Source organism: Microtus oregoni, unplaced genomic scaffold (assembly GCF_018167655.1).
Source record: "Microtus oregoni isolate MIOR12 unplaced genomic scaffold, Mior012 000096F_ref0000112, whole genome shotgun sequence".
In the NCBI taxonomy this organism is placed as follows: Eukaryota; Metazoa; Chordata; class Mammalia; order Rodentia; family Cricetidae; genus Microtus; species Microtus oregoni.
This window is the reverse complement of record NW_024544709.1, coordinates 983,881-1,009,134: the sequence shown is the minus strand read 5'-3', so window position 1 is coordinate 1,009,134 and position 25,254 is coordinate 983,881. Positions and strand designations below refer to the sequence as shown.

At 39.6% G+C, this 25,254-nt stretch overlaps 1 protein-coding gene across 1 annotated transcript; it reads left to right on the top strand.

Annotated features, from left to right (window-relative positions):
- Nucleotides 1–17,274: 17,274 nt before the first annotated feature.
- LOC121442811 (disintegrin and metalloproteinase domain-containing protein 25-like) lies at nt 17,275–19,471 on the top strand. The gene is given in 2 exon segments (XM_041644458.1): nt 17,275–17,454; nt 17,456–19,471. Coding segments are annotated over 2 exon segments (2,196 nt in total).
- Nucleotides 19,472–25,254: the final 5,783 nt, after the last annotated feature.

The window sequence follows — 25,254 nt, the reverse complement described above, 5'->3', positions numbered from 1 at the left end:
AAGCCACCACCTTGTGGTGCTACACACATTAATAGATATGGGTTAATCAAGATGTGAGAGTTAGCCATTAAGAGGCTGAAACTATTGGGCCAGGCAGTGTTTAAAAGAATACAGTTTCCATGTTATTATTTCCAGGGCTAAGCTAGCTGTGTGGGAACCGGGCAGGATGAAAAGCAGGCCTGCCTGCTGCTCCTTCTACACAGAATGTGAAGGGGCTTCTCTCAAGTACACACAGTGTCTCTGTTAGGACACTTCATTGATTGAGAACTTGAATTTGGCAAGAAGGTAGAGAGTGGAATGATCTGTGGATTGTAGATGTTTATCCTCACAGACCTTCAGAATTAATGTAAGCATCTATACAGCCATTGAAAGTCCGCAGACCCTCATAGGAACAGTGTAACAGAGGCGTCAAGGAGAGCTTGTCCAAGATGGACAGAAACTTACCTCAAACCTTGATCATCCCCGGCTGAATGGGAGAATCTAGCTTTTTTGGTGTGTTTTTCTAACAGAGGAAATAGACCGCAACTCTAGAATATCTTACCTGGAAACTAATTGACTGTATTTATACAATTCCTTGGACACAAACTTTTCTATTCTTATTATAGATTGAATATCCCCAGCAAATTCATTTTGTTTTCTTTGTCAGTATAATAGTAATTGATGTGGCATAGAAGAGAATTTACAGGCTGCTTTTGCGGATTAAAGCTCCCTTCCAAGCACTAACCAGTACCAACATTGCTTAGCTTTGAGATCAAAAGAGGTATATCCTATTCAAGGTTCTTCTAATGAAGTGAATTGAGTTGATTATCACATGATTTGGGATACTGTTACTGGGGAGACATGAATAAAAGTGTACTTTCAAAATTAAGCATGTACCCATAGACCAGGTAAGGAGACCATCCAAGACAGATGGATAAGTATTGTAAATAGGAGGAAAAGCTATTCTTGTGGTACTATAGCAAAGACATTTCTGCACTTTGTCCATGTCATAGTGTTTTGAGGAATCCAGAACCCCAGAGTGACAAACCGCAATGCTTGTAGAAAAAAACCAAGTGTTTGATCAACAAAGCATATATACTATTTGGCTACGTTTGGCTAATTAAGGTATCATTAAAAAAAAAGAATCACTTATTTAAAGGCAGGCTTTATCTTTAAAAATCAACCAGGAAGCTAGAGAGATAGTCAGAAGTGTCTATGGTACAAACACCATGCCCAGTACCCATACAAAATTTGGACATGGTGACATTATTCTATGACCCCAGGGGTGAGGGTCATGGAGATATGTAGGAACCTAGACATCATTGGTCAGAGCAGCCAAATTAATTGCCCCTGAAATCACTAAGAGAGCCTGTATCAAAAAATAAGTTGGGGGCAGCACATATGAATGTGGTACAGCACCTTGCCTGGACAAAGCCCTCAAGCTGGCCTTGATGGTATAAGTGTGGGAGAACCAACCCTAAGGGCATGAAGGCAGAACTGGCCCCGACACTTGCTCATTGCTGCCAGGGGTTAACTAGCCCTACCAGCATTGGAGAGTTCACTCTGGTGTTGAAGATGGCAGGAGAACCCTGCAACTACCCAGGCCCAGAACCAGGGTTATGAGTTGTCCCACCTCAACATCTTCTCTCCCCGCCCCATCTATGATCTACTGGAGTGAGTGAAGGGACCACTCCTTCAGACCAGAAGCTACAGGATCGCCGTGACACAAGGCAATAGCAAGATAACCAAGAGGAGGTCCAGTGAGGCCCCAGCATCAAGGGTGTAGCCGAAACCAGGGGCCTCGAACCAGAGCAATGACTTTTTGCAATGAACTCTTGCTAGTAAAGATATATGAATAAAAGGGTGTGCTACATTACTCACTGTGTCACACTGCAGCTTCCATGATAAAATTTTTTTCTTTAAATTTTATTTTATTTTATTGGGAGGGAGGGAGGGAATTGCAACGGCTTAGGGTGAATATGAATGGACAGGAAATAAGTGGAATCGAGACGCATGATGGAAAAGATACAAAAAATAAAACATTAAAAAAGAAAAACAGTGACATCATAAGTCATCATCTAGATTGTAATGAATTAAAGTAAGAACTTTATTCACTCCAAAGGAAGAAAAACATAATTTGGGGACAAGTAGACACTCAAAGTTGATCTTTGGCTTCCACACACACATTCATTCATGAACACATCCACATAGGCACACCACACACACACACACACACACACACACACACACACACATACGAACCCATGTAAAACTTCAAAGAACTTGAAGACTGACATATGAACAATCAGATGATTATTCTGGGAAGAAAACTATGTGAAGCCAAAAAAACACGTTTGGTAGCTTGGCATAAGTAGAAGGGATCCAGGCGCAATTCATGAAGATGCCAAGAAAGCTTTTTACTGATTTTATATGGCCTTCCCATCATAGCCTCAGCTAATTTGCTGCGTTTATTTGAGAAACTGGGCTCATCCATTACTTTGTTGACAGGAAGTTTGAAAGTGGACATCTTTCTCTTGTTCCTGATGTTTCAAACAAGCTTTAGCTTCGAATCATTTAGGAGATTGTTAGCTGCCAGCCTTTCACTGTGGCTTTCATAGGGTCTATGCAAATGACTTCTATGTGTGTGTGTGTGTGTAAAAGTGGTGTTTCATTTTGTCAAAAGCTTCTTATCTCTCTTGAGATGATCCTGTGATTGTTTTCTTCTATTCCTATCCTCCTTTTATTTGTGGTACTAGGGGTCTACTACAGGCCATATCCACAGCTCAAGCCTTCATTTGCATCTTAAAGCACTTTTGAATCTTAAATGCATTTCACATTTGGTTACATGAACCGTTTATATACTGTTGAATTTGGAATGATAGTTGACCTGTCCAAAAGAAACTCCCCTCCCCCAAAATCTGGGGCCCTGCTTTCCTTTACCAAAGGAGCCATTCATTTCCTTATCTGTCTGAAGGGACAAATGGCTGTCTGTGGCACCTGTTAGTATACTAAGGTGCAGGCTGTCCTCCAGGCTCACTCAGCACCTGTGGCTGGTTTCAGCCTTTCTCACCCCTCCCTGCTCTACACACCTCCAACTCCTGTGCTCCCCTCTCTCATCTTCTCGTTCACACAGCTTCCTTTATAATCCTGCCATTTGTTTACACATGTGTGCTCTCTCTTGCCTTCCTCCCCTTGGTCTTCTCCGTTGTCTTCCTCTCTTGATCCTCCCTCCCATGCCCCTTGCTATTGGTCTCCTTTGCTCACTCTCTCTGCAGTCCTCTTTGATTATCCTCCCCGTGTGTGCATTTCAGGATGAAATTCATCACCTCTTTCCATACTGGTGGTTTCCTCTAAACCACTTAGCACCAATACACTCTGTTCCTACACCCTTTTGAACACTAAAGGAAGCATGCCAAAGATGGCAGAATGCCGATAGAATGGTGTGAACGTCTTTTCCAGTAAGAACATGATAGAAGGCTAATATCAAGAATACGCAGGGACTTAGGTGATGGCTCAGTCTGTAAAGTGCCTGCTACACGAACATGAGGACATAAGCTCTGATCCACAGCAGGAGCCACAAAAAGAGCCAGAAGCAGTGTCACATACCTATCATCCCAGGGCTGGGGGTAGATGGAGAGGCAGGTGAATCCCTTAAGTTCACTGGTAGGCCAAACTAACTGAACTGATAACTCCAGGTCTACTGAGCGCTCAAGAAACATGGCAGGTGGGTGAATGATCAAGGAAGATACCAAACAGTAACTTTTGAATCCCCCCCACAAGTACATATGTTACACAAATATGTACAATGGGTGAACATATGTGCAGTACACCCACATGCAAATGTTCACATACTCACAGATAGAAGTACACATGCTACATAAATGTTCATACACACATATACACACACAAGAAAAAACTTAAAACAATAAGGAAACAACCAATCATTATTATTTCTAAATGAGCTTAGTAGAGTTCTCAAAGGAAAAAACACAAGTGGTTAATAACTAGTGTAGTCTGGTGCTTGGTCCTAGTGATGGTGTCCTTGCCTTCCAGAAGCTTTTTAGTTTCATGAGGTTTCATTTGTTAATTGTTGACCTTCGTGCCTACATTATCAGTGTTCTGTTCAGGAGTTGTCTCCTGTGCCAGTGCATTCAAACCTATGCCCTACATTCTATCATGTTCAGTGTATCAGGATTTATGTTGGGGAGTCTTTAATCAAACTGGATTTGAATTTTGTGCAGGGTGATCAATATAGACCTATTTGCATTCTTCTACATGCAGACATCCACTTAGACCAGCAACATTTATTGAAGATGCTTTCTTTTTTTTCGTTGTGTCTTTCTGGCTTCCTTTTCAAAATGCAGCTGTCCATAGGTGTGTGGATATATGTCTGGGTCCTTGATTCAATTCCATTTGTCAATGGTCTGGTTTTACAACAATAGCATGTAGTTTTTATTACTATAGCTCTGTAGTACAGATGGAAATCGAGAATGGTGATACCTCTGGAAGTTCTTTTATTGTACAATTTTGTTTTATCTATCCTGAATTTTTTTGTTTTTTTATATGAGGTTGAATATGGTTTCTGCAAGTACTGTAAAGAATTATGTTGAATTTTTATGGGGATTGCGTTGAATCTGGAGATTACTTTTGGTAAAATGACCATTTTTCATATGCTAATCCTACCAACCCATGAACATGGGAGATCTTTTCATCTTTTGATATTGTCTTCTATATGTTTCTTGAGAAACTTGAAGTTTTTGTCATTTAAGTCTTTTACTTGCTTGTCTAGAATACCCCGAGGTATTTTATATTATTTGTGGTTATTGTGAAGGGTGTTGTTTCCCTGATTTCTTTCTCAATCCATTTGTCTATTGTATTGATTTTTTGGAGTTAATCTTGTATCCAGCTACTTCACTAAAGGTTTTTATTAGCTGTAGATATTCCCTGATAGAATTTTCGGGGTCACATATGTATACTATCATGTCATCTGCAAAAATAATGCTTTGATTTCTTCCTTTTCAATTTGCATTCCCTGGATCTCCTTCAGTTATATCATTGATCTAGCTAAAACTTCAAGTACTAGACTGAATAGATATGGAAAGAATAGACAGCCTTATCTTGTTCTTGATTTTAGTGGAATTGCTTTGATTTTCTCTCCATTTAATTTGGTAATAGCTGCCATCTTGTTGTAAATTGCCTTTATTATGTTTGGATTTGCCTCTTTTATCCCTAATCTCTCATGAAGAGTTGGGTTTTTTCAAGGGCTTTTTCAGCATCCAATGAAAAGATCATGTTTGGTTTTTTTGTTTTAGTTTGTTTATATGGTGCATTACATTTACTGATTTTCATATGTTGAACCATCATTGCATCTTTGGAATGAAGCCTACTTGAACACGGTGGATGATCTTTTTGATGTGTTCTTAGATTCAGTTTGAGAGTATTTTATTGAGTATTTTTGTATCTATGTTAATAAAGAACATTGGTGTGTAATTCTTGTTCTGTTTATTCTTTGTGTAGTTTGGGTGTCAGGGTAACTGGCCTCATAAAATGAACTTTGCAGCATCCCTTCTGTTTTTATTTTGTGGAATAATGTGAAAAGTATTGGCTTAGTTTTTCTTTGAAAGACTGTTGGATTCTGAGCTAAAATACCATCTGACCTTGCCTTTTTGTGCTTAGACTTTTAATGACCAGTTCTGTTTCCTTAGAGGTTACAGGTCTATTAAATTATTTTTCTGATCTTGCTTTAACTTTGGTAAATGGTATCTATTGAGAAAATTATCCATTTTTTGACTTTTCAATTGTGGAGCATGGGTTTGTAAATATTACTTAATGATTCTTTGGACTTTCTCAGTGTTTGTTACGTCCCCATTTTCATTACTGGTTTTGGTAATTTGGATATTGAATAATAGTGTGTCTAGTATATTGATTTTCTCAAAGAACCAACATTGTTTCATTGTTTTTTTATTATTTCTATGTTTTGTTTTTATTTTGTTTAAATCAGACCTGAGTTTGATTGTTTCTTGCTGTCTACTCCTCTAGAATGTGTTTACTTCTTTTTGTTCTAGACATTTCAGGTCTGCTGTTAAGTTGCTGGTATGAGATCTCTCCAAAATGTTCATGGAGTTGCTTAGTGCTATTAAGTTTCCTGGTAGCACTACTTCCATTTTTTATATAAATTTGGGCATGGCTGTTATTTATTCTCACTGGATTCTAGAAAGTCATTAATCTCTTCCTTAATCTAGTTATCATTCAGCATAAAGTTATTCCTTTTTATGAATTTGAAGGTTTTCCGTTGTTGATGTTGAAATGCATTTTTTTTTCTTGAGACAGGGTTTCTCCGTAGCTTTTTAGGTTCCTGTCCTGGAACTAGCTCTTGTAGACTGGGCTGGCCTTGGACTCACAGAGATCTGCCTGCCTCTGCCTCCCGAGTGCTGGGATTAAAGGCATGTGCCACCACCACCTGGCTGAAATGAATCTTTAATCTGTGGTGCTCCAAAAAGATGCAGAGAATTACTTCATTTTTTTTTTAATTTGTTGAGACCTGATCTGTGTCTGAGAAAGTGGTCAACTTTAGAGAAAGTTCCAGTGAGTTGCTAAGTAAAAGGTGTATTGTTTTGTGTTTGGGTGAAACATTCTTTAGGTATCTGTTAGATCCATTTGAGTCATAATAACTGTATGCTCTATTAATTCTCTGCTTGGTTTCTGTCTGGATGACCTGTCCATTGATGAAAGTGTGGTAATTAAGTCTCTCACTTTCATTGTGTGAGAGTCAATATGTTTTCTAAGCTTTAGTAATGTTTCTTTGACACACATGGACACTCCTGTTTATAATATAATTATATAAAATAATTACAATTGCTTAATAGATATTATGAATTGAAATGTCCTCTTTCTATATTTTTTCCTTCAATGAGCGTGAAGTGTCCTTCCCTGTCTGATTTGATTAATTTTCATTTTAAATTTAGTTTGTTAAATATGAGAATGGTTACAACAGCTGGCTTACTAGGTCCATTAGAAAGTCTTTTTCCAAGACAAGATCTCTTGAGTAAGTTGGGAGCATGGGGACCTTGGGAGAGGGTTGAAGGGGAGGGGAGCAGAGAAAAATATAGAGCTCAATAAAAATCACTAAAAGAAAAGAAAAAAGGAAGAGAAAAAAGAAAGGAAGAAGAAAAAACACAGTTTTTTTCCAACCTTTTACCCTGAAGTAATGTCTATCTTTGACACTGAGATATGTTTCTTGGATGCAGTAGAAGGATAGGTCCTGTTTTTGTATCCATTCTGTTTCTGTCTCTGTATTGGGGAGTCCATTGATACTGAGAGATACCAATGATCAGTGAATGTTAGTTAATTACTGTTATTTGGTTATTGTAGTCGGTGGTGGTGGTGTGTGTGTGCTTCCTTTTTTGGTGTTACTGGTGTGAGATTATTTCTTTCCTGTGTTTTCATGGGTTTAGTTCATCTCTTTGGGTTGGAGTTTTCTTTCTAGCACATTCTGTACAGTTGGATTTGTAGATTTGACTCTATCATGTAATATCTTTATTTATTTATCTTTTTATTTATTTATCAATAACAATGTTTTATTTATCTATGATGACTAAAAGTTTTTCTGGCTTTAGTAACTCTGAGATGGTATTAGTGGTCTCTTAGAGTTTGCAGCATATTTGTCCAGGCCCTTCTTGCTTTAGAGTCTCCATTGAGAAGTCACAGTATAATTCTAATGCATCTATATATTCCTTAGTTTTTCCCCCCTGCAGCTTCTAATATTCTTTCTTTTTATATATGCTTCGTGTTTTGATTATTATGTGGCAAGATTTGTTTTTCTGTTCCAATCCATTTGGTGTTCTGCATGCTTCTTATATCATTATAGGCATCTTCTACTTTAGGCTAGAAAACTTCCTTCTATGATTTTGCTAAACATTTGGGCCTTTGAGCTGTGGTTCTTCTCTTTCTTCTATTCCTATTATTCTTAGGTTTGGCCTTTTCACAGTGTCCCAGATTTCCCAGATGTTTTGTGTTGGGAATTTTTTAAATTTAACATTTTCCTTTGGCTACTTCTTCTGTCTGAGAATCTCTCTTCCATCTTTTGGGTTCTTTTGGTGAAGCTTGCCCCTGTAGTTCCTGTTCACTTACCTAGATTTTTCATTTTCAGAATTCACTTGGTTTGTGGGGTTTTTCAGTTGTTTCTATTTTCATTTTCAGGTCTTGAACAGTTTTATTCATTTCCTTCAACAACAAAAAAAAAAGGAGGAGAAATCTGGGTAGGAAAAATCAGAAAGCAAGAAGGAGCCAGCCACCCAGTCACACAGCTAGACATGGAAATAAGAAGGAAAGAAAAGATATACATAAATAAATAAAGGTAAAAGCCCTGAAACAGAAGGTAGATAGGATAATTTAAGTTAAGAAAAGCTGTTTGGAGATAAGCCAAGCTAAGGCTGGGCATTTATACATAATAATAAGCTTCCGTGTGTATTTATTAGGAAGCTAGGTGGCAGGGCCCCCCAAAGAGCCAAAAAAGTAGCAGTAAAAAACAAACAACAGCAGGTGACCTACCTTTTCTTCTGACTGGTGTGACCTACACTTGAGAAGGAGATGTCAGTCTGAGTAGGGGCCTGAGACATGGCAGTGGGAGTAGGGGAAAGGGAGGAAGTTATGATGTTGATTGGGTCTAGGGGACTGAACCAAGGAAGTGGAAAAGTTCCATGCAAAGGTGGCAAACTTGTTCTGACAGACTTGGCCTTTTCTTCTGGCTGGTGTAACCTGCAGTTGAGCAGGGGATGTCCACGTGAGTTGGGGGATGGGACACCTGGTAGATTGGGTCTGCAGTAACCAAATTTAAAGAATGGGAGAATTCCAAGGGCAGGCGGCCTACCTCTTCTGGCTGGCATGGCCTGAACTTGAGCAGAGGATATGATACTGGCATTGATTTTCTTGACAACAATCTGAATGATTCTTTTCTCTTGGCTTTCCTGTCTCCCTTCTGACCTGAGTAGGGTGTGTGTGTGTGTGTGTGTGTGTGTGTGTGTGTGTGTAGGAATTCACTGCCCCTTTCCATACTGGTGGTTTTCACAAAACTATTCAGCACCAGTGTGCACTGTTCACAGAGATTTTGGAAGCGAATCAATGAGTGAAGCGAGCTTATGGAATGCTATAAAAATCTTTACTAAGGGAAGGCGGCCAGAACACCACCAGCGGCAAAAGGCGGCCGGAACACCGGGCGGCAGAAGGCGGCAGGAGGATGCCCAGCGCAGCCAGCGGGGACCGACTGGGACAGGCTGGAACCGGCTGGGACCGGAGCAGCAGCAAAGGACACAGGCTGCTGGCGGCGGGAACTATCCCAGCAGCGCGAAACACCGAGAACAGATCGCCCCACTACAATTAAACCAAAGAGGTAGGCCTTCAGTTGGGGAGGTCTCTGGCAAAGGAGGAGCCGGGTCCTATTCCTGAAGACCCTTCTGAGGGGTGAGAGGGAGCTTGGCCCCCGGCAAAAATCAGGAAACAGAGCGAGGGCATTCTGTAAAAGGAGCCCCTGGCCAGCAGGGAAACCTGAACCAGTTTTAACAGACCCCGTAGATAGCATAGATAGGAGATGGGCAGGCGCCAAGGCAAGAATTCACCCAATAATCTGAAAATCAGCATGAAAACACCAGAACCCAATGATCTCACAACAGAAGGTCTTCAACACCCTAACACAGAAGAAGTGGAAAAAATTGACTTTTTGAAAGCAGTAGAGGCCCTTAAACAACACGTGAAAAATGCCCTTATAGAAATGGATGAGAAGTATAACCGAAAATTTGAAGAAATGAGTAAATACGTACATAATACGCTGGGAAACCAAGAAAGAACGATCAAACAGGTAATGGAAACAGTTCAAGAATTGAAAACTGAAATGGAAGCAAGGAAGAAAACACAAACTGAGGACCAGCTGGATATGGAAAATCTAGGTCAACGAGCAGAGCCTACAGAAACAAGCATAATCAATAGAATACAAGAAATAGAAGAAAGAATCTCAGATTCTGAGGACACCATAGAGAAAATAAACGCTCTGATCAAAGAAAACTGCAAAGCCAACAAATTCTCATCACAAAACATTCAGGAATTATGGGACACAATAAAAAGACCAAATCTAAGAATAATAGGAATAGAAGAAGGAGAAGAGTCACAGCTCAAAGGCCCAGAAAATATTTTGAACAAAATTATGGAAGAAAACTTTCCCAACTTAAAGAAAGATATTCCTTTGAATATTCAAGAAGCATACAGAACACCAAACAGACTGGATCAAAGGAAAAGATCCCCTCGCCATATAATAATCAAAACACAAAATATACAGGTTAAAGAAAGAATACTAAGAGCTGCAAAGGAAAAAGGCCAAGTAACTTATAAAGGTAAACCGATCAGACTTACACCTGATTTCTCTATGGAAACAATGAAAGCCAGAAGGTCCTGGATAGAAGTACTGCAGAAGCTAAGAGACCATGGATGCAAGCCTAGACTACTATACCCAGCCAAGCTTTCGTTCACTATAAATGGAGAAATCAAGACATTCCAGGATAAGAACAAATTTAAACAATACGTAGCCACGAATCCAGCCCTACAGAAAGTAATAGAAGGAAAACCGCAACCCAAGGAATCCAACATTGCCAACACTGCCTACAATAACTCAGGCATCTAGCGACCCTTCACTAGCACAACTCAAAGAAGGGAGACACACAAATTCTACTTCCAAAAACAACAAGAATATCTGGCATGAACAACCACTGGTCATTAATATCACTTAATATTAATGGGCTCAATTCACCTATAAAAAGGCACAGGCTAAGAGATTGGATACGAAAACAGGATCCAACATTCTGCTGTTTGCAAGAAACACATCTCAACCACAAAGACAGGCATCTACTCAGAGTAAAGGGTTGGGAAAAGGTCTTTCAAGCAAATGGTCCTAAGAAAAAAGCAGGTGTGGCCATATTAATTTCTAACAAAACTGACTTCAAACTAAAATCAATCAGAAGAGATCGAGATGGACACTTTATACTCATAACAGGAACAATTTGTCAGGATGACGTCTCAATCCTGAATATTTACGCCCCTAATATAAAAGCACCCACGTATGTAAAAGAAATATTACTAAAACTCAAGGCAGACATCAAACCACACACACTAGTAGTAGGAGACTTCATTACACCTCTCTCAGCAATGGACAGGTCAATCAGACAGAAACCTAATAGAGAAGTAAGAGAACTACTGGAGGTAATGAAGCAAATGGACTTAACAGACATCTATAGAACATTCCACCCAAATAGGAAAGAATATACCTTCTTCTCTGCAGCCCATGGAACCTTCTCGAAAATTGACCACATACTCGGAAACAAAGGAAACCTCCACAGATACAAAAAAATATCAGTGTCCACCTGTGTCTTATCAGATCACCACGGATTAAAGTTAGAATTCAACAACAATGCTACCTCCAGAAAGCCGACAAACTCATGGAAACTGAACAGTCAACTACTGAACCACACCTGGGTCAAGGAAGAAATCAAGAAAGAAATTAAAGTCTTCCTTGAATTTAATGAAAATAAAGGGACAACATACTCAAATCTATGGGACACAATGAAAGCAGTGCTAAGAGGAAAGTTCATAGCACTAAGTGCCCACCTTAAGAAAACAGAGAAAGCACATGTTGGAGACTTAACAGCCCACTTGAAAGCTCTAGAAAAAAAAGAAGCAGACTCGCCCAGGAGGAGTAGAAGACTGGAAATAATCAAACTGAGGGCGGAAATCAACAAAATAGAAACGCAGAAAACAGTCCAAAGAATCAACGAAACAAAAAGTTGGTTCTTCGAGAAAATCAACAAGATCGACAAACCCATATCCAAACTAATTAAACGACAGAGAGAGAACACGCAAATAAATAAGATCAGAAATGAAAAGGGGGACATAACCACAGACACAGAGGAAATTCAGAGAATCATTAGATCTTACTACAAAAGCCTGTATGCCACAAAACTAGAAAATGCAAAAGAAATGGACATGTTTTTAGATAAGTGCCACATACCAAAGCTAAACCAAAACCAGGTGAACGATCTAAATAGACCTGTTTGTCGTGAAGAACTAGAAACCGTTATCAAAAATCTACCTTCCAAAAAAAGCCCAGGACCAGATGGTTTCAATGCAGAATTCTACCAGAACTTCCAAGAAGAACTAATACCTATACTTCTTAATGTATTTCACAATATAGAAACAGAAGAGTCATTGCCAAATTCCTTTTATGAAGCTACAGTTACTCTGATACCAAAACCACACAAAGACCCAACCAAGAAAGAGAATTACAGACCTATCTCACTCATGAACATCGACGCAAAAATTCTCAATAAAATACTGGCAAACCGAAGCCAAGAACACATTAGAAAAATTATCCATTATGATCAAGTAGGCTTCATCCCAGAGATGCAGGGCTGGTTCAACATACGCAAATCTATCAATGTAATCCAGCATATAAATAAACTGAAAGAAAAAAACCATATGATCATTTCATTAGATGCTGAAAAAGCATTTGACAAAATTCAACACCCCTTTATGATAAAAGTCTTGGAGAGATTAGGGATACAAGGGTCATACCTAAATATAATAAAAGCTATTTACAGCAAGCCGTCAGCTAACATTAAATTAAATGGAGAAAAACTCAAAGCCATCCCACTAAAATCAGGAACACGACAAGGATGTCCACTCTCTCCATACCTCTTCAATATAGTGTTTGAAGTTCTAGCAATAGCAATAAGACAACATAAAGGGATCAAGGGGATTCGTATCGGAAAAGAAGAAGTTAAGCTCTCGTTATTTGCAGATGATATGATAGTATACATAAGCGACTCCAAAAACTCTACCAAAGAACTCCTACAGCTGATAAACACCTTTAGTAATGTGGCAGGATACAAGATCAACTCCAAAAAATCAGTGGCCTTCCTATACACTAAGGATAAGGAAACAGAGAGGGAAATTAAAGAATCATCACCTTTCACGATAGCCACAAATAGCATAAAATATCTTGGGGTAACTCTGACCAAGGATGTGAAAGATCTATTTGACAAGAAATTTAAGTCTTTGAAGAAAGAAATTGAAGAGGACACCAGAAAATGGAAAGATCTTCCTTGCTCCTGGATTGGGAGGATCAACATAGTAAAAATGGCAATTCTACCAAAAGCAATCTATAGATTCAATGCAATCCCCATCAAAATCCCATCAAAATTCTTCACAGATCTGGAGAAGACAATAATCAACTTTATATGGAAAAACAAAAAACCCAGGATAGCCACAACAATCTTATACAACAAAGGAGCGTCTGGAGGCATTACCATCCCTGACTTCAAACTCTACTACAGAGCTACAGTATTGAAAACAGCTTGGTATTGGCATAAAAACAGAGAAGTCGACCAATGGAATCGAATAGAAGACCCTGACATTAACCCACATACCTATGAACACCTGATTTTCGATAAAGGAGCTAAAAGTATACAATGGAAAAAAGAGAGCATCTTCAACAAATTGTGCTGGCAAAACTGGATGTCAACCTGTAGAAGAATGAAAATAGATCCATATCTATCACCATGCACAAAACTCAAGTCCAAATGGATTAAAGACCTCAATATCAGTCCGAACACACTGAACCTGATAGAAGAGAAAGTGGGAAGTACTCTACAACACATGGGCACAGGAGACCACTTCTTACGTACAACCCCAGCAGCACAGACATTAAGGACCTCATTGAATAAATGGGACCTCCTGAGACTGAGAAGCTTCTGTAAAGCAAAGGACACTGTCGCTAAGACACAAAGGCAACCCACTAACTGGGAGAAGATCTTCACCAACCCCGCAACTGACAAAGGTCTGATCTCCAAAATATATAAAGATCTCAAGAAACTAGACCGTAAAAGGCTAATCAACCCAATTATAAAATGGGGCACTGAGCTGAACAGAGAATTCTCAACAGAAGAACTTCAAATGGCCAAAAAACACTTAAGGTCATGCTCAACTTCCTTAGCGATCAGGGAAATGCAAATCAAGACAACTTTAAGATACCATCTTACACCTGTCAGAATGGCTAAAATAAAAAACACCAATGATAGCCTTTGTTGGAGAGGTTGTGGAGAAAGGGGTACACTCATCCATTGCTGGTGGGAATGCAAACTTGTGCAACCACTTTGGAAAGCAGTGTGGCGGTTTCTCAGGAAATTCGGGATCAACTTACCCCTGGACCCAGCAATACCACTCTTGGGAATATACCCAAGAGAGGCCTTATCATACAACAAAAGTATATGCTCTACGATGTTCATAGCAGCATTGTTTGTAATAGCCAGAACCTGGAAACAACCTAGATGCCCTTCAATGGAATAATGGATGAAGAAAGTATGGAATATATACATATTAGAGTACTACTCAGCAGTAAGAAACAAGGACTTCTTGAATTTCGCATGCAAATGGATGGAAATAGAAAACACTATCCTGAGTGAGGTAAGCCAGACCCCAAAAGAGGAACATGGGATGTACTCACTCATATTTGGTTTCTAGCCATAAACCAAGGACATTGAGCCTATAATTAGTGATCCTAGAGAAGCTAAATAAGGAGAACCCAAAGAAAAACATATAGGCATCCTCCTGAATATTAACCTTCAGCAAGCGATGAAAGGAGACAGAGACAGAGACCCACATTGGAGCACAGGACTGAATTCTCAAGGTCCAAATCAGGAGCAGAAGGAGAGAGAGCACGAGCAAGGAACTCAGGACCATGAGGGGTGCACCCACACACTGAGACAATGGGGATGTTCTACTGGGAACTCACCAAGTCCAGCTGGCCTGGGTCTGGAAAAGCCTGGGATAAAACCGGACTCTCTGAACATAGTGGACAATGAGGACTACTGAGAACTCAAGAACAATGGTAATGGATTTTTGATCCTACTGCACGCACTGGCTTTGTGGGAGCCTAGGCAGTTTGGATTCTCCACTTACTAGACCTGGATGGAGGTGTGGGTTCCTTGGACTTCCCACAGGACAGGGAACCCTGATTGCTTTTCGGTCTGAAGGGGGGGGGACTTAATCGGGGGAGGGGGAGGGAAATGGGAGGCGGTGGTGTGGAAGAGACAGAAATCTTTAATAATTAAATAAATTAAAAAAAATAAAACAATAATTACAAAAAAAATCTTTACTAACTACAATGGGGTAGAAGGCAAATATCAAAAATATACAGGCCTTGCCAGGTGGTGGTGATGCATGCCTTTAATGGATTATGTTATTTAATCTTATGGAGTGTATGTATATTTGATAGTGTCTTGTACAATTTATTTGTGGCTTCACTTCATTTTGCTTAGAAAGAATATAAAGAATTATTTCCATCCCCCTGTATTAGTTAAGATTTCCACTTTTGTCCTAATATTTGATTTCTTTTAGAGAAAGTTCTGTGGATATTAGGATTGTCTATTCTGCAGTCTTTGGGTGGATTATTATATAACTGTTATTAAGTCCATTTATTCTATGATATCATTTAATGCAGAAGCTAGTTATTGACTTGTTTTTTGCCTAGATGGTGAAAATAATCTGAGGCCTTGTGGGCAACATGAGCAAAAGTACAGAAGGTTTAATAATTATATGACTTATGGGGAGCATGCAGATGGTGATAAAGAAATGAGATTCATTCATTTTGAAAAGTTACTAAAGCATAATAGAAAATCTGATTACTTATACTGAGGAGATAATGAGTATCATTATTCATGCTGAGCAAGGGGGTTGAGATGGTGAAAGAGTGGAGTAGAATCTTCGCCAGTTGCCAGGTTCTATAGCCAGAGAGTTTCTTGTTACCATGCAGTTCAATCTAGAACTCAACCATGTGAAAGACAAAGCAAGGTGGGGATGAATATTCTCTTTGTCATGTAGAGTCTCAAAAATAATCTGTGTTTCAAATGGTATATGAAACAAGCTATTATTAGAAAAGATGATGGACATTGTTACTTCGCCTGCCAGTAAGTCATTCAATAACTTGGCATTAGAGGATAGAAACACAGGTATTTAGACTATAAATCCACATACACAAACACACACCATAATTCTTACCCAGTATTTTAGACCTTGTCCAGATAAAAGAAACACTGTCTGACTTTTACCCTATTCTGCTCTGTTTGTTTGATTGGACATTCTAAACATTTTTAATGTGTGATTACTCTTGCTTTGAATGACACACACACACACACACACACACGCTCTTGTTTAAGGTAATTTGTGCAGCTCATTTAAAAATGTAATGTATGATTAAGAATTACAGATTAATAGAGGGCCATTTATAATAGTCAAACTTGTAGTCACGTTAGTTAGGTTTTCTAGATATATAGAGATATATTTCGGTTAAATATATTTTCTTCAACACTTCAAAGACATATAGAATATGGCATTTAAAAGGTTTTAAGAACTTAGAATTTCAACAGTGAGACATGTCTGCTTCTGGCAGCACCAATTACTCCAGGGAGGTTAATGGTCATTGAAGAAACTCATTAAGGAATTTGTTTTCTTGGGTTTCTTTAAGAGATTTATTGATTTCTTTCAATTTTTGTTCGTCTTTTTCACCATTTTTAAGGGAATTTTTCAATTCCTCTTTAAGGGTTTCCATCATCTTCATAAAGTTATATTGAAGGTCATTTTCTTCTGCTTCTTCTGGATTAGGGTGTTCAGGTTTTCCTTTTGTAGTATCAGTAGGTTCTGGTGGTGTCAAATTGGTCTTTATGTTATTGGGTGCGTTCTCACACTGCCATCTGCCCATCTCTTCCTCCAGTGGGGGCAGGTGGGGCCTGCGACTTAGGTGGCTGCACTTCTTCCAGGTGTAGGCAGGTCCGCTGCCTATTGAAACCTTTCGTTTAAAATATTTTTTATACGTATGTGAGCTTAAAAATTTAAGAAATAACATGTTAAATCTGAGCGTTCTTTATCTTTTTCAAGAAAACATCAACATGGGCAAATTATAAATCTTACTTACAGCCATGATATGACTGTACTTCAACCAAATTGAACACCAAATCAAATGTAAATAAAATGCGAAGTCATGCCTTAGACCTATTACCTAAGAAATGCAATCTCATACCTGGATCTTTCTCTTCTGTCTTGGCCTGCCCATAACTAAGCTACTCCTATGTCTGCCTTCTTTTTCCTGTTTCACTTAGTCCTTCTGCGCTAACGCATCCACTCAGCCAGAAGACAGACCATTAAATATCAGAACTGCATGCAACCAAGACAAGGGCATTCTCCTTTGATGTCTATGTAGAAATGCAGGCTATGGGAGAGACTGTGGTGCACACGAGGATAAGTCATCTGCAACTCTGGCTGGAGATCTTAATCATTCTCTCAACATGGCCCGTCCCTGGGCATGCTCAACACATCAACCTCCCAGAAGTCATGATACCCTTAAGGGTCAGAGGCAACAGAACAATGCAGGCTATGGGATGGCCTGATCTATAGCCTGCACGTTGAGGGCCAGAGACATTTTATTTACATGAAAGCTAAGAAGTTTTCAATGTCTAGACACTTCTCTGTATTCACCTACACGGAACAAGGTGCTCTACATCAGGACCAGCCCTTTGTCCAGAACAATTGCTACTACCATGGCTATGTGGATGGAGATCCAGAATCCATAGTGGCACTTACTACCTGTTTGGGGGGCTTTCATGGAATATTACAGATAAATGGAACAGTATACGAAGTCAAGCCCAAGAACCTTTCATCTACATTCGAACATTTGGTTTACAAGATGGGCAGCGAGGAGACACAACTACGCCCCATGAGATGTGCATTAACAGAAGAAGAGATAGCAAGGCAAATGAAGCTTCAAGAGCATGATAACCCCATGCTGATGCAAAGCAGCTATGAGGGCTGGTGGACCCACAAGCGATTTCTTAACCTGGCATTGGTTGTAGACCATGAGCGAATTCTTTATCTGAATGGCAATCTGTCACTTGTGTTACTGGAAATATTGATGATCGTTGACATGATAAACATGATTTATCGTCCACTGGATCTTGAGGTAGTTTTACCCGGAGTTGAGATGTGGAATGAAGGAAACCAGGTGACAGCGACTAGCATAGATGGTTTCCTGACATATTTTTGTTCTTGGAAAACTGTCGCCCTTAACAATCGAATTCCAAATGATATTGCACATCTTTTTGTGCTATATGATTTTGATATATATCTTGGCCTAGCCTATGTTGGAACTGTTTGTGTTCCATCTCTTAATTGTGGCGTTGAGTCTCTGATAGGCTCTGATATTTTTCAATTTGGACTTACTACAGCACATGAAATGGGTCATAATTTGGGTATGTCGCATGATAATGACTATTGTACCTGTGGAAAGGAAGCCTGCTTAATGGCTGAAGCAAACAGTGGCATCTACAAATTCAGTAACTGCAGTTTTGCTGAGTTTTGGCCTGCTTATGCTACTGTCAACTGTATGCACAAGGAAAAGAAGCCAGTAAGCAAATACAAATTAAAAGTCTGTGGGAATGGTGTAGTTGACCATGGAGAGCAGTGTGATTGTGGATCTTCAGAAATGTGTAAAAATGATCCATGTTGTATGAGAGGCTGTACCCTCAGAGGTGGAGCTTCCTGTGCTTTTGGGCTTTGCTGCCAAGATTGCCAGATCATGCCATCAGCCACCGTGTGCAGAGAACAGGACAATGAATGTGACCTTCCAGAATGGTGTGATGGACATTCACACGAGTGCCCTAATGATGTCCTTTTGCTCAATGGGAGCTCCTGTAAAAATGGTGGCTACTGCTACGAAAAGAGATGTCATAACCGAGATGAACAGTGTCAGCAAATCTTTGGCAAAGAAGCCAGGAACGTGGCTCAGAGATGCTACAGGGACATCAACAGCCAAGGTGACCGGTTTGGCAACTGTGGTATATTCAGAGGTGCATACATAAGATGTAATGACCCAGGCATCCTCTGTGGGAGAGTTCAGTGTGAGAATGTACAAGTTGTTCCTTTTATGGAAGCACATTCCACTGTTCACTGGACTTACGTCAATGGTGTCACCTGTTGGGGAACTGACTACCACTGGGGGATGACAATACCTGACATTGGCCATGTGAAAGACGGCACAGAATGCGGTCCAGGGCATGTGTGCATTAATAGGAAGTGTGTCAGTAAATTAATTTGGGTAAGTGATTGTTCACCCGAGACCTGCAATCTGAAAGGGGTCTGCAATAATTTACACCATTGCCACTGCCACTTGGGATGGGACCCACCATTTTGCCTTTCACGTGGCTATGGAGGGAGTGTTGACAGTGGTCCTCTGCCCAAGAAAATGGAACAAGAGAAGCAGGAGAAAAATATAATGGCACTGATTAGTGTGATTCTTATTGCTATTTTTACTGTCTTTGCACTAAAATACAGGCTTTTGTGTAGGCCTGTAATATCTCCTAGGAGGGGTGAATCTAGTGCTTCTGTTTCAGTTGACAACACTTGAGGGAGAGTAGCAATAGTTTGAAATTTCAAAGTTATACCTAATCTTCCTCAATTTCCCATGACTTGTCCTGTATTATCTCAGCTCTTGAAGCTTCTCTTGTTTACAAATATCTGCAACAAAATCTAGAGATATTTAATATTCAAGATAAAAAAAACCCTCAGTATTCAATAAAAAGTGTGGTCCTATTACTTAACTGGTGTCTTCACTTTACGCTGTCTTACAGTGTTCTCAGTAAAGGCCCACCCCAGGGATTCTGCATGTATGTTTTGCTTTTTGCCTCTCTCAGTTCCAGACTGCCTCCCCTTTTTATATTGCCTGTCACATAAAGAACAGGATTCTTTGATCCTGTTTGCTCACAGGGAGTCCACCCTAGTGGAATCTTCTAGGGAGGGGAATCAGGGGTAAATTGGAAACCCAGGGGGAACTGTTTAATTGAAGTTCCTGTCAGTGTTGCCTCCGTGGCAGTTCTCACCTGTGTGGCATCAGCAGCTGTCTTTTGGTCTTTGATTACAGGATGTGGCTTGGCCTACACCATGTGTGCATCCATTGAAGGTGTTGCACCTTTTCACATTGGGCAAGCACGTATTCATTAAAAGCTCTACTATAGAGGCGGCTGCAACAGGAGAGATCATTACCTTTGCACTTCTGGCTGAGCTAACTCGGGTGTCTCAGGAGTGGCTGGAAGGTGGTGTTGATAGTGACTCATAGAGTAGCGATTGCTACTACCTTTCTGAAGAAAGAGCATTGCCATCCCTAGAGATGCAAATCAACTCTTGAGCAACCTGCCTCCAACATGCTGAGTCCTGGGTTTTGAGCCTTTCCTGATTCACAAAGGGTCCAGCACCAAGTCGTCAACACCCTCTTCAGACACTGGAGTCCTACAACCAGCAAACTCGCTCCCAATCTCTTGGTTGAATATCTTCAGTCTCTTCATGATCTCCAGTCCAGAGGTGGTAGCAACACCATGTAGTTTGTAATGTATCTCAGGAGCATAGTATTTTATGTCTGAATGCTAAGTGGCATAGACCATTCCTTGTTACTACAGAAACACAGGGAGAAACCACACATCTGAAGATATTTAAATTATCACTATTAAATATTACAACCTTGAGATTGTTTTACCCTTTGCATTTACAATATCCTAAAGCCTTCAAACCAAAGATACTATTAGTAACAACTCAAAGAAATTGCAATGTTTTTCATTTCTGAAATTCATATTTGTCAATTTTAATTGAAAAAATCATACAGGGTATTATGATATATTTCCTTTCCCCAATTCCTTGTGGGTACTCCCTACTGACAGGGCCCAGTACTAAACAGAAGGTCGGAAAGTTGGAACTTACTTCTTTTCTTTTGAAGTTATTGTCAATAATTCAAATAACAGGTATGGCTAATATTCAGACCTGGTATTTTAGGTATTAAGAAGTAGACCTTTTTCTCCCTCAAACAAAAATCTAAGCATCCAACTAGGTTCTCTACTCCCTTAGGGAGGGAGATAACTAAGGATTATACACAGGGAGTAGTTTGCCTACACTATGTTTTGGTCTAGGATGTGAGAGTTACTTGTTTTGTTTGGGCAATGGAATGTTTAACTACAAATGTAGCCCCTAACCCTTTAGCTGGTCTGTTAGTTCTGTGTATCATGTGAATGCAGGTTTTTTTTTCTTACTTTTACCTTTTGGGGTCCAGGTATTGAAGCAAATGGAAATTAAACACGGTGACTTTCAGTATTCACTGGATGTCCCTCCCAATACAATCCTTTGTTTCTCTTTCTTATTTCTCCTATAGCTATGCTCCTTTTGCCTAATAATTCTAATCCTCATGCTCCAACTATAGAATGTAGAAATCTGACTTGGCTAGGAGCCCAGCAGAAGTCACCCCAAAAAGGTGACCCATGACACCCTACATCCCTACCTACCAAAATTTCTGATCTTTTTCCTTTTCCCTTTCTTTTAATAAACAAACAAAAACCCATACAATGGAAATCAAGATAAACAAACAATGAACCTAGTTGAACAAATGTCCTTGTAGTATGATTGAGCATCTTTTGGGTATATTTCCAAGAGTGGAATTGCTGGATCCTGAAGTAGGTTGATTCTCAATTTTCTGAGATACCGCCACACTTATTTCCAGAGTATTTGTACAAGTTTGCATTCCCACCAGCAATGCGGGGGGAAGGGGGGTGTTCCTCTTACTCCACATCGTCTCCAGCATAAGCTATCAATGGTGTTTTGGATTTTAGCCGTTCTGACAGGTGTAAGATGGTATCTCAGAGTTGTTTTGATTTGTACTTCCCTGATGGCTAAGGATGTTGAATATTTTTTTATGTGTCTTTTGACCATTTGAGATTCTTCTGTTGAGAACTGTCTGTTTAGTTCTGAACCCCATGCATTATTTGCAATAGTCAGAACCTGGAAACAACCTAGATGCTCCTCAACCCAAGAATGGTTACAGAAAATGTGGCACATTTACACAATGGAGTATACTCAGCAGTAAAAAACAATGGCACCTTGAAATTTGCATGCAAATGGATGGAACTAGAAAAAAAATCCATCCCAGACCCAGAAAGATGAACATAATATGTACTCAATCATAAGTGGATACTAACTGTAAAGCAAAAGATAATGAGCCTATAGTCCATGATCCTAGAAAAGCTAAGTAACAAAGTAAACCCTAAGAAAAACATACATAAATCCCCTGGAAACTGGAAATAGACAAGATCTCCTGAGAAAATTGAGAGCATGGGAGTGGAGGGAGAAGGGAGGTTGAAAGGGAAGGAGGAGGGGGAAAGGGAAGTGGGTAGGAGAACTTGATGGGACAGGATAGTTGAGATGGAGGAAGAACGGAGATGAGAACAAGGAAAGAGATATCTTGATTGAGGGAGCTAATATGGGGCTAGCAAGAAACCTGACACTAGAGAAATTCCCAGGAATCCACAAGGATGACCCCAGCTAAGACCCTAAGCAGTAGAGGAGAGGGTGCCCAAACTGGCCCTGCCCTGTAGTCAAATTGATGAATATTTTAAATATCACCATAGAACCTTCATGTAGCAACTGATGGAAACAGAGGCAGAGACCCATTGTGGAACACCGGGCTGAGCTCCCAAAGTCCAGTTGAAGAGTGGGGGGAGAGAGAGTATGAGCAAGGAGGTCAAGACCGTGGTGGGCTCACCCACTGAAACAGCTTACCTGAGCTAATGGGAGCTCACCAACTCTGGCCAGACAGGGAAGAATCCAGCATGGACCAAACCGGACTCTCTGAATGTGGGTGACAGTTGCATGGCTGGGGCAGACTTCAGGGCCACTGGCAGAGACACCAGGATTTATCCCTACTACATCATTAAAACAAATGTTCTACAGCATAAACAAACATACTATACCTCAAAATACTATCCTAAAACATTTCCCATTTTTCTCTAAATAAAAATAAAAGGTATTAACTTTAACATAGTAAAACTATACACAACAAAAAAAAATAGTTATCCAGTAAGAATTACTTTACAATATTTAATCCATTTGTATTTAGCAAATTCAGAGAAAACACTACATTATCTATTTTATCTTAGCGAGTATAATGTTTTACATCTAATTTACTTTCTATCATAACTAAGAAAAACTGAAATTCCAATAATTTAGTCTTTTAATTCCATCAAAGATCCCAGAAGGAATTAATATTCCTTAACAACAGAGATATCTGCCTAAACAGTTGCCCAAAGTTACTCTGCAGTGTTGGGGCATCCATCTTCAGGTTATAGGCCAAAAGTATCTGGCAGGCTTTTCATTGAAGCAGGAAATCTGAAGAACTGTTCTACCTCATATTGGCAAAGTTCATCAGTCTCATCCCTCTGTGTCCTACAGACTGTCTAGCAGACTCTTCCATGAAGCAGGGACCCTGAAGAACCATCTCACCTTGTTTTGTCAAAGTTCAGCAGTCACTTGCCTGTGGGTTCTGCATATCCAGTCTGCATAGCACACTGCAAACAGTCAAAGGCAAGAGCAGTTTCTTTGCCCAGTGCTAACACTGTTACAATGAAAGCAAACTCCACGAGGAATTTCTTAAATGCTCTCTTCCCTGAAGTAAATTAGTACTGCCAGAAGAAGATGTGCCTCATTATTATGAAAAGCCCTAAAGTAACAAAATGTTCTAAATTTCATATTCTATAGGTCTTTGAAGTGTTTGAAATCCTCTATCTCTCTAAAATATACCTATTTAGCCTTCAAAACATACCTAATGTGACTACAGGTTTAGTTATTATAGATTAACTACTTTATATCAGACCATAAATCACCTCTTTTTTTATACATTGCATTTTTAAATAAACTGTTTAAGCACAATACACCAAACAAGAGTAGAAACATAAATACAGTGTAACAAAAATAACTTTAAATTTCTATCAATATATACATTATTCTCCCAAAAGATACCAAACAACCATAGCCCTCCAAATAACCAAAAGCCTTCCACATCCCTCTTAGGAATGTGGGCATTGTTTTCTTTATTTGTTGCTGTTGAATGTGGGTGAAGGCATCTTTAGGGTCCCAGAGAGAAAACTGAGATAATGGCCAAATCCTGGGAAGACCAGCTGTAACCTTTGCTAATACATATTACCTGCCAAGATTCAGGAGGTCTTTCCTGATCAAACTATATGAACCTGGAAGGAATCCACAGCTTCTTATTTCCTGTGGAAATAAAAGCAAAACTGCTTCCCCAAAGCATTTTTTATTTTAATTTGACAATTATATTTTTTACTTCCATTTTAAAGTTAAAGCATTCCTAAAGTATACAGACTGGTTTATTTCTGCATTCATTTCCAGGTCTTTTAGCAGCTCTTTGCTTATCAGCAATCAAAAAATTCAAAATCAGCACAATACTATACAGGATCCAAACTCTCTGCATATTTCCCATCTTTACATATCTTTTTTCTTTTACTCTTACTGTCTCTAAAGACTTTTTTTTAAAAGAAAACTATTTATTTCTGAGACTTTTATATCCATTTTCTTTTCATTCTTAAGCCTAAGCACATTGTAAAACACACTGGAACTTGTTTAGAGTTTTTTTTTTCCATCTGGACCTCCTTTTACCGTGTCTTTTTTGCCTTTTTTGACAGCACAAGAGAACTTTAGACTGCTAAGCTACACCTGGATCCTCTGCATGGCTCTCTTGGCTGGCTCTGCCCACTGCTAGGTTCATGAGAGCCAAGCCTAGAGTTTGCAGCCTGGTTGGAGGTTTGTTTGACCTGGAACCACATTCAACCCCCATTCAAGATATGGGATGTCACTGCCCTACACTGTAGCAGGTGTTTTTCTACTTAGTTTTTTGTTTCTATTTAGTATGAAAAATGCTGTTTATGTGTTCTACTGTACTGCAGACCTTCTTAAAGGAGTCCATTTTTGTTTTGTTTCAGCAATCTCAGGCTCTAGATAGATATTCAAGTCTCATATTTGGTGCCAAAATGTTGTTGGTTGCTTTGTCTTTTTACTCTTTTGACTTTTGGCTGGGGGGGGGGTTCCACACAGCTCTCAAATAAATCACACACAGATGATTCTTTCTTATAAATGTCCAGCCTTTGCTTGTTCTGTTTCTAGCCAGCTTTTCTTAAATGATCTCGACTACCTTTCGCCTCTGGGCTTTTTCCTTTTCTTACTTCTGTAATCTTCCATTCTGACTCTGTGGCTTGCTGAGTGACTGGGTGACTGTCCTCTAGCATCCTCCTCTCCTTGTTCTCTCTTGCTCCTTCTTCTCTCTTTTTCTCCTTCTATTTATTCTCTGTGCCTGCCTGTCCC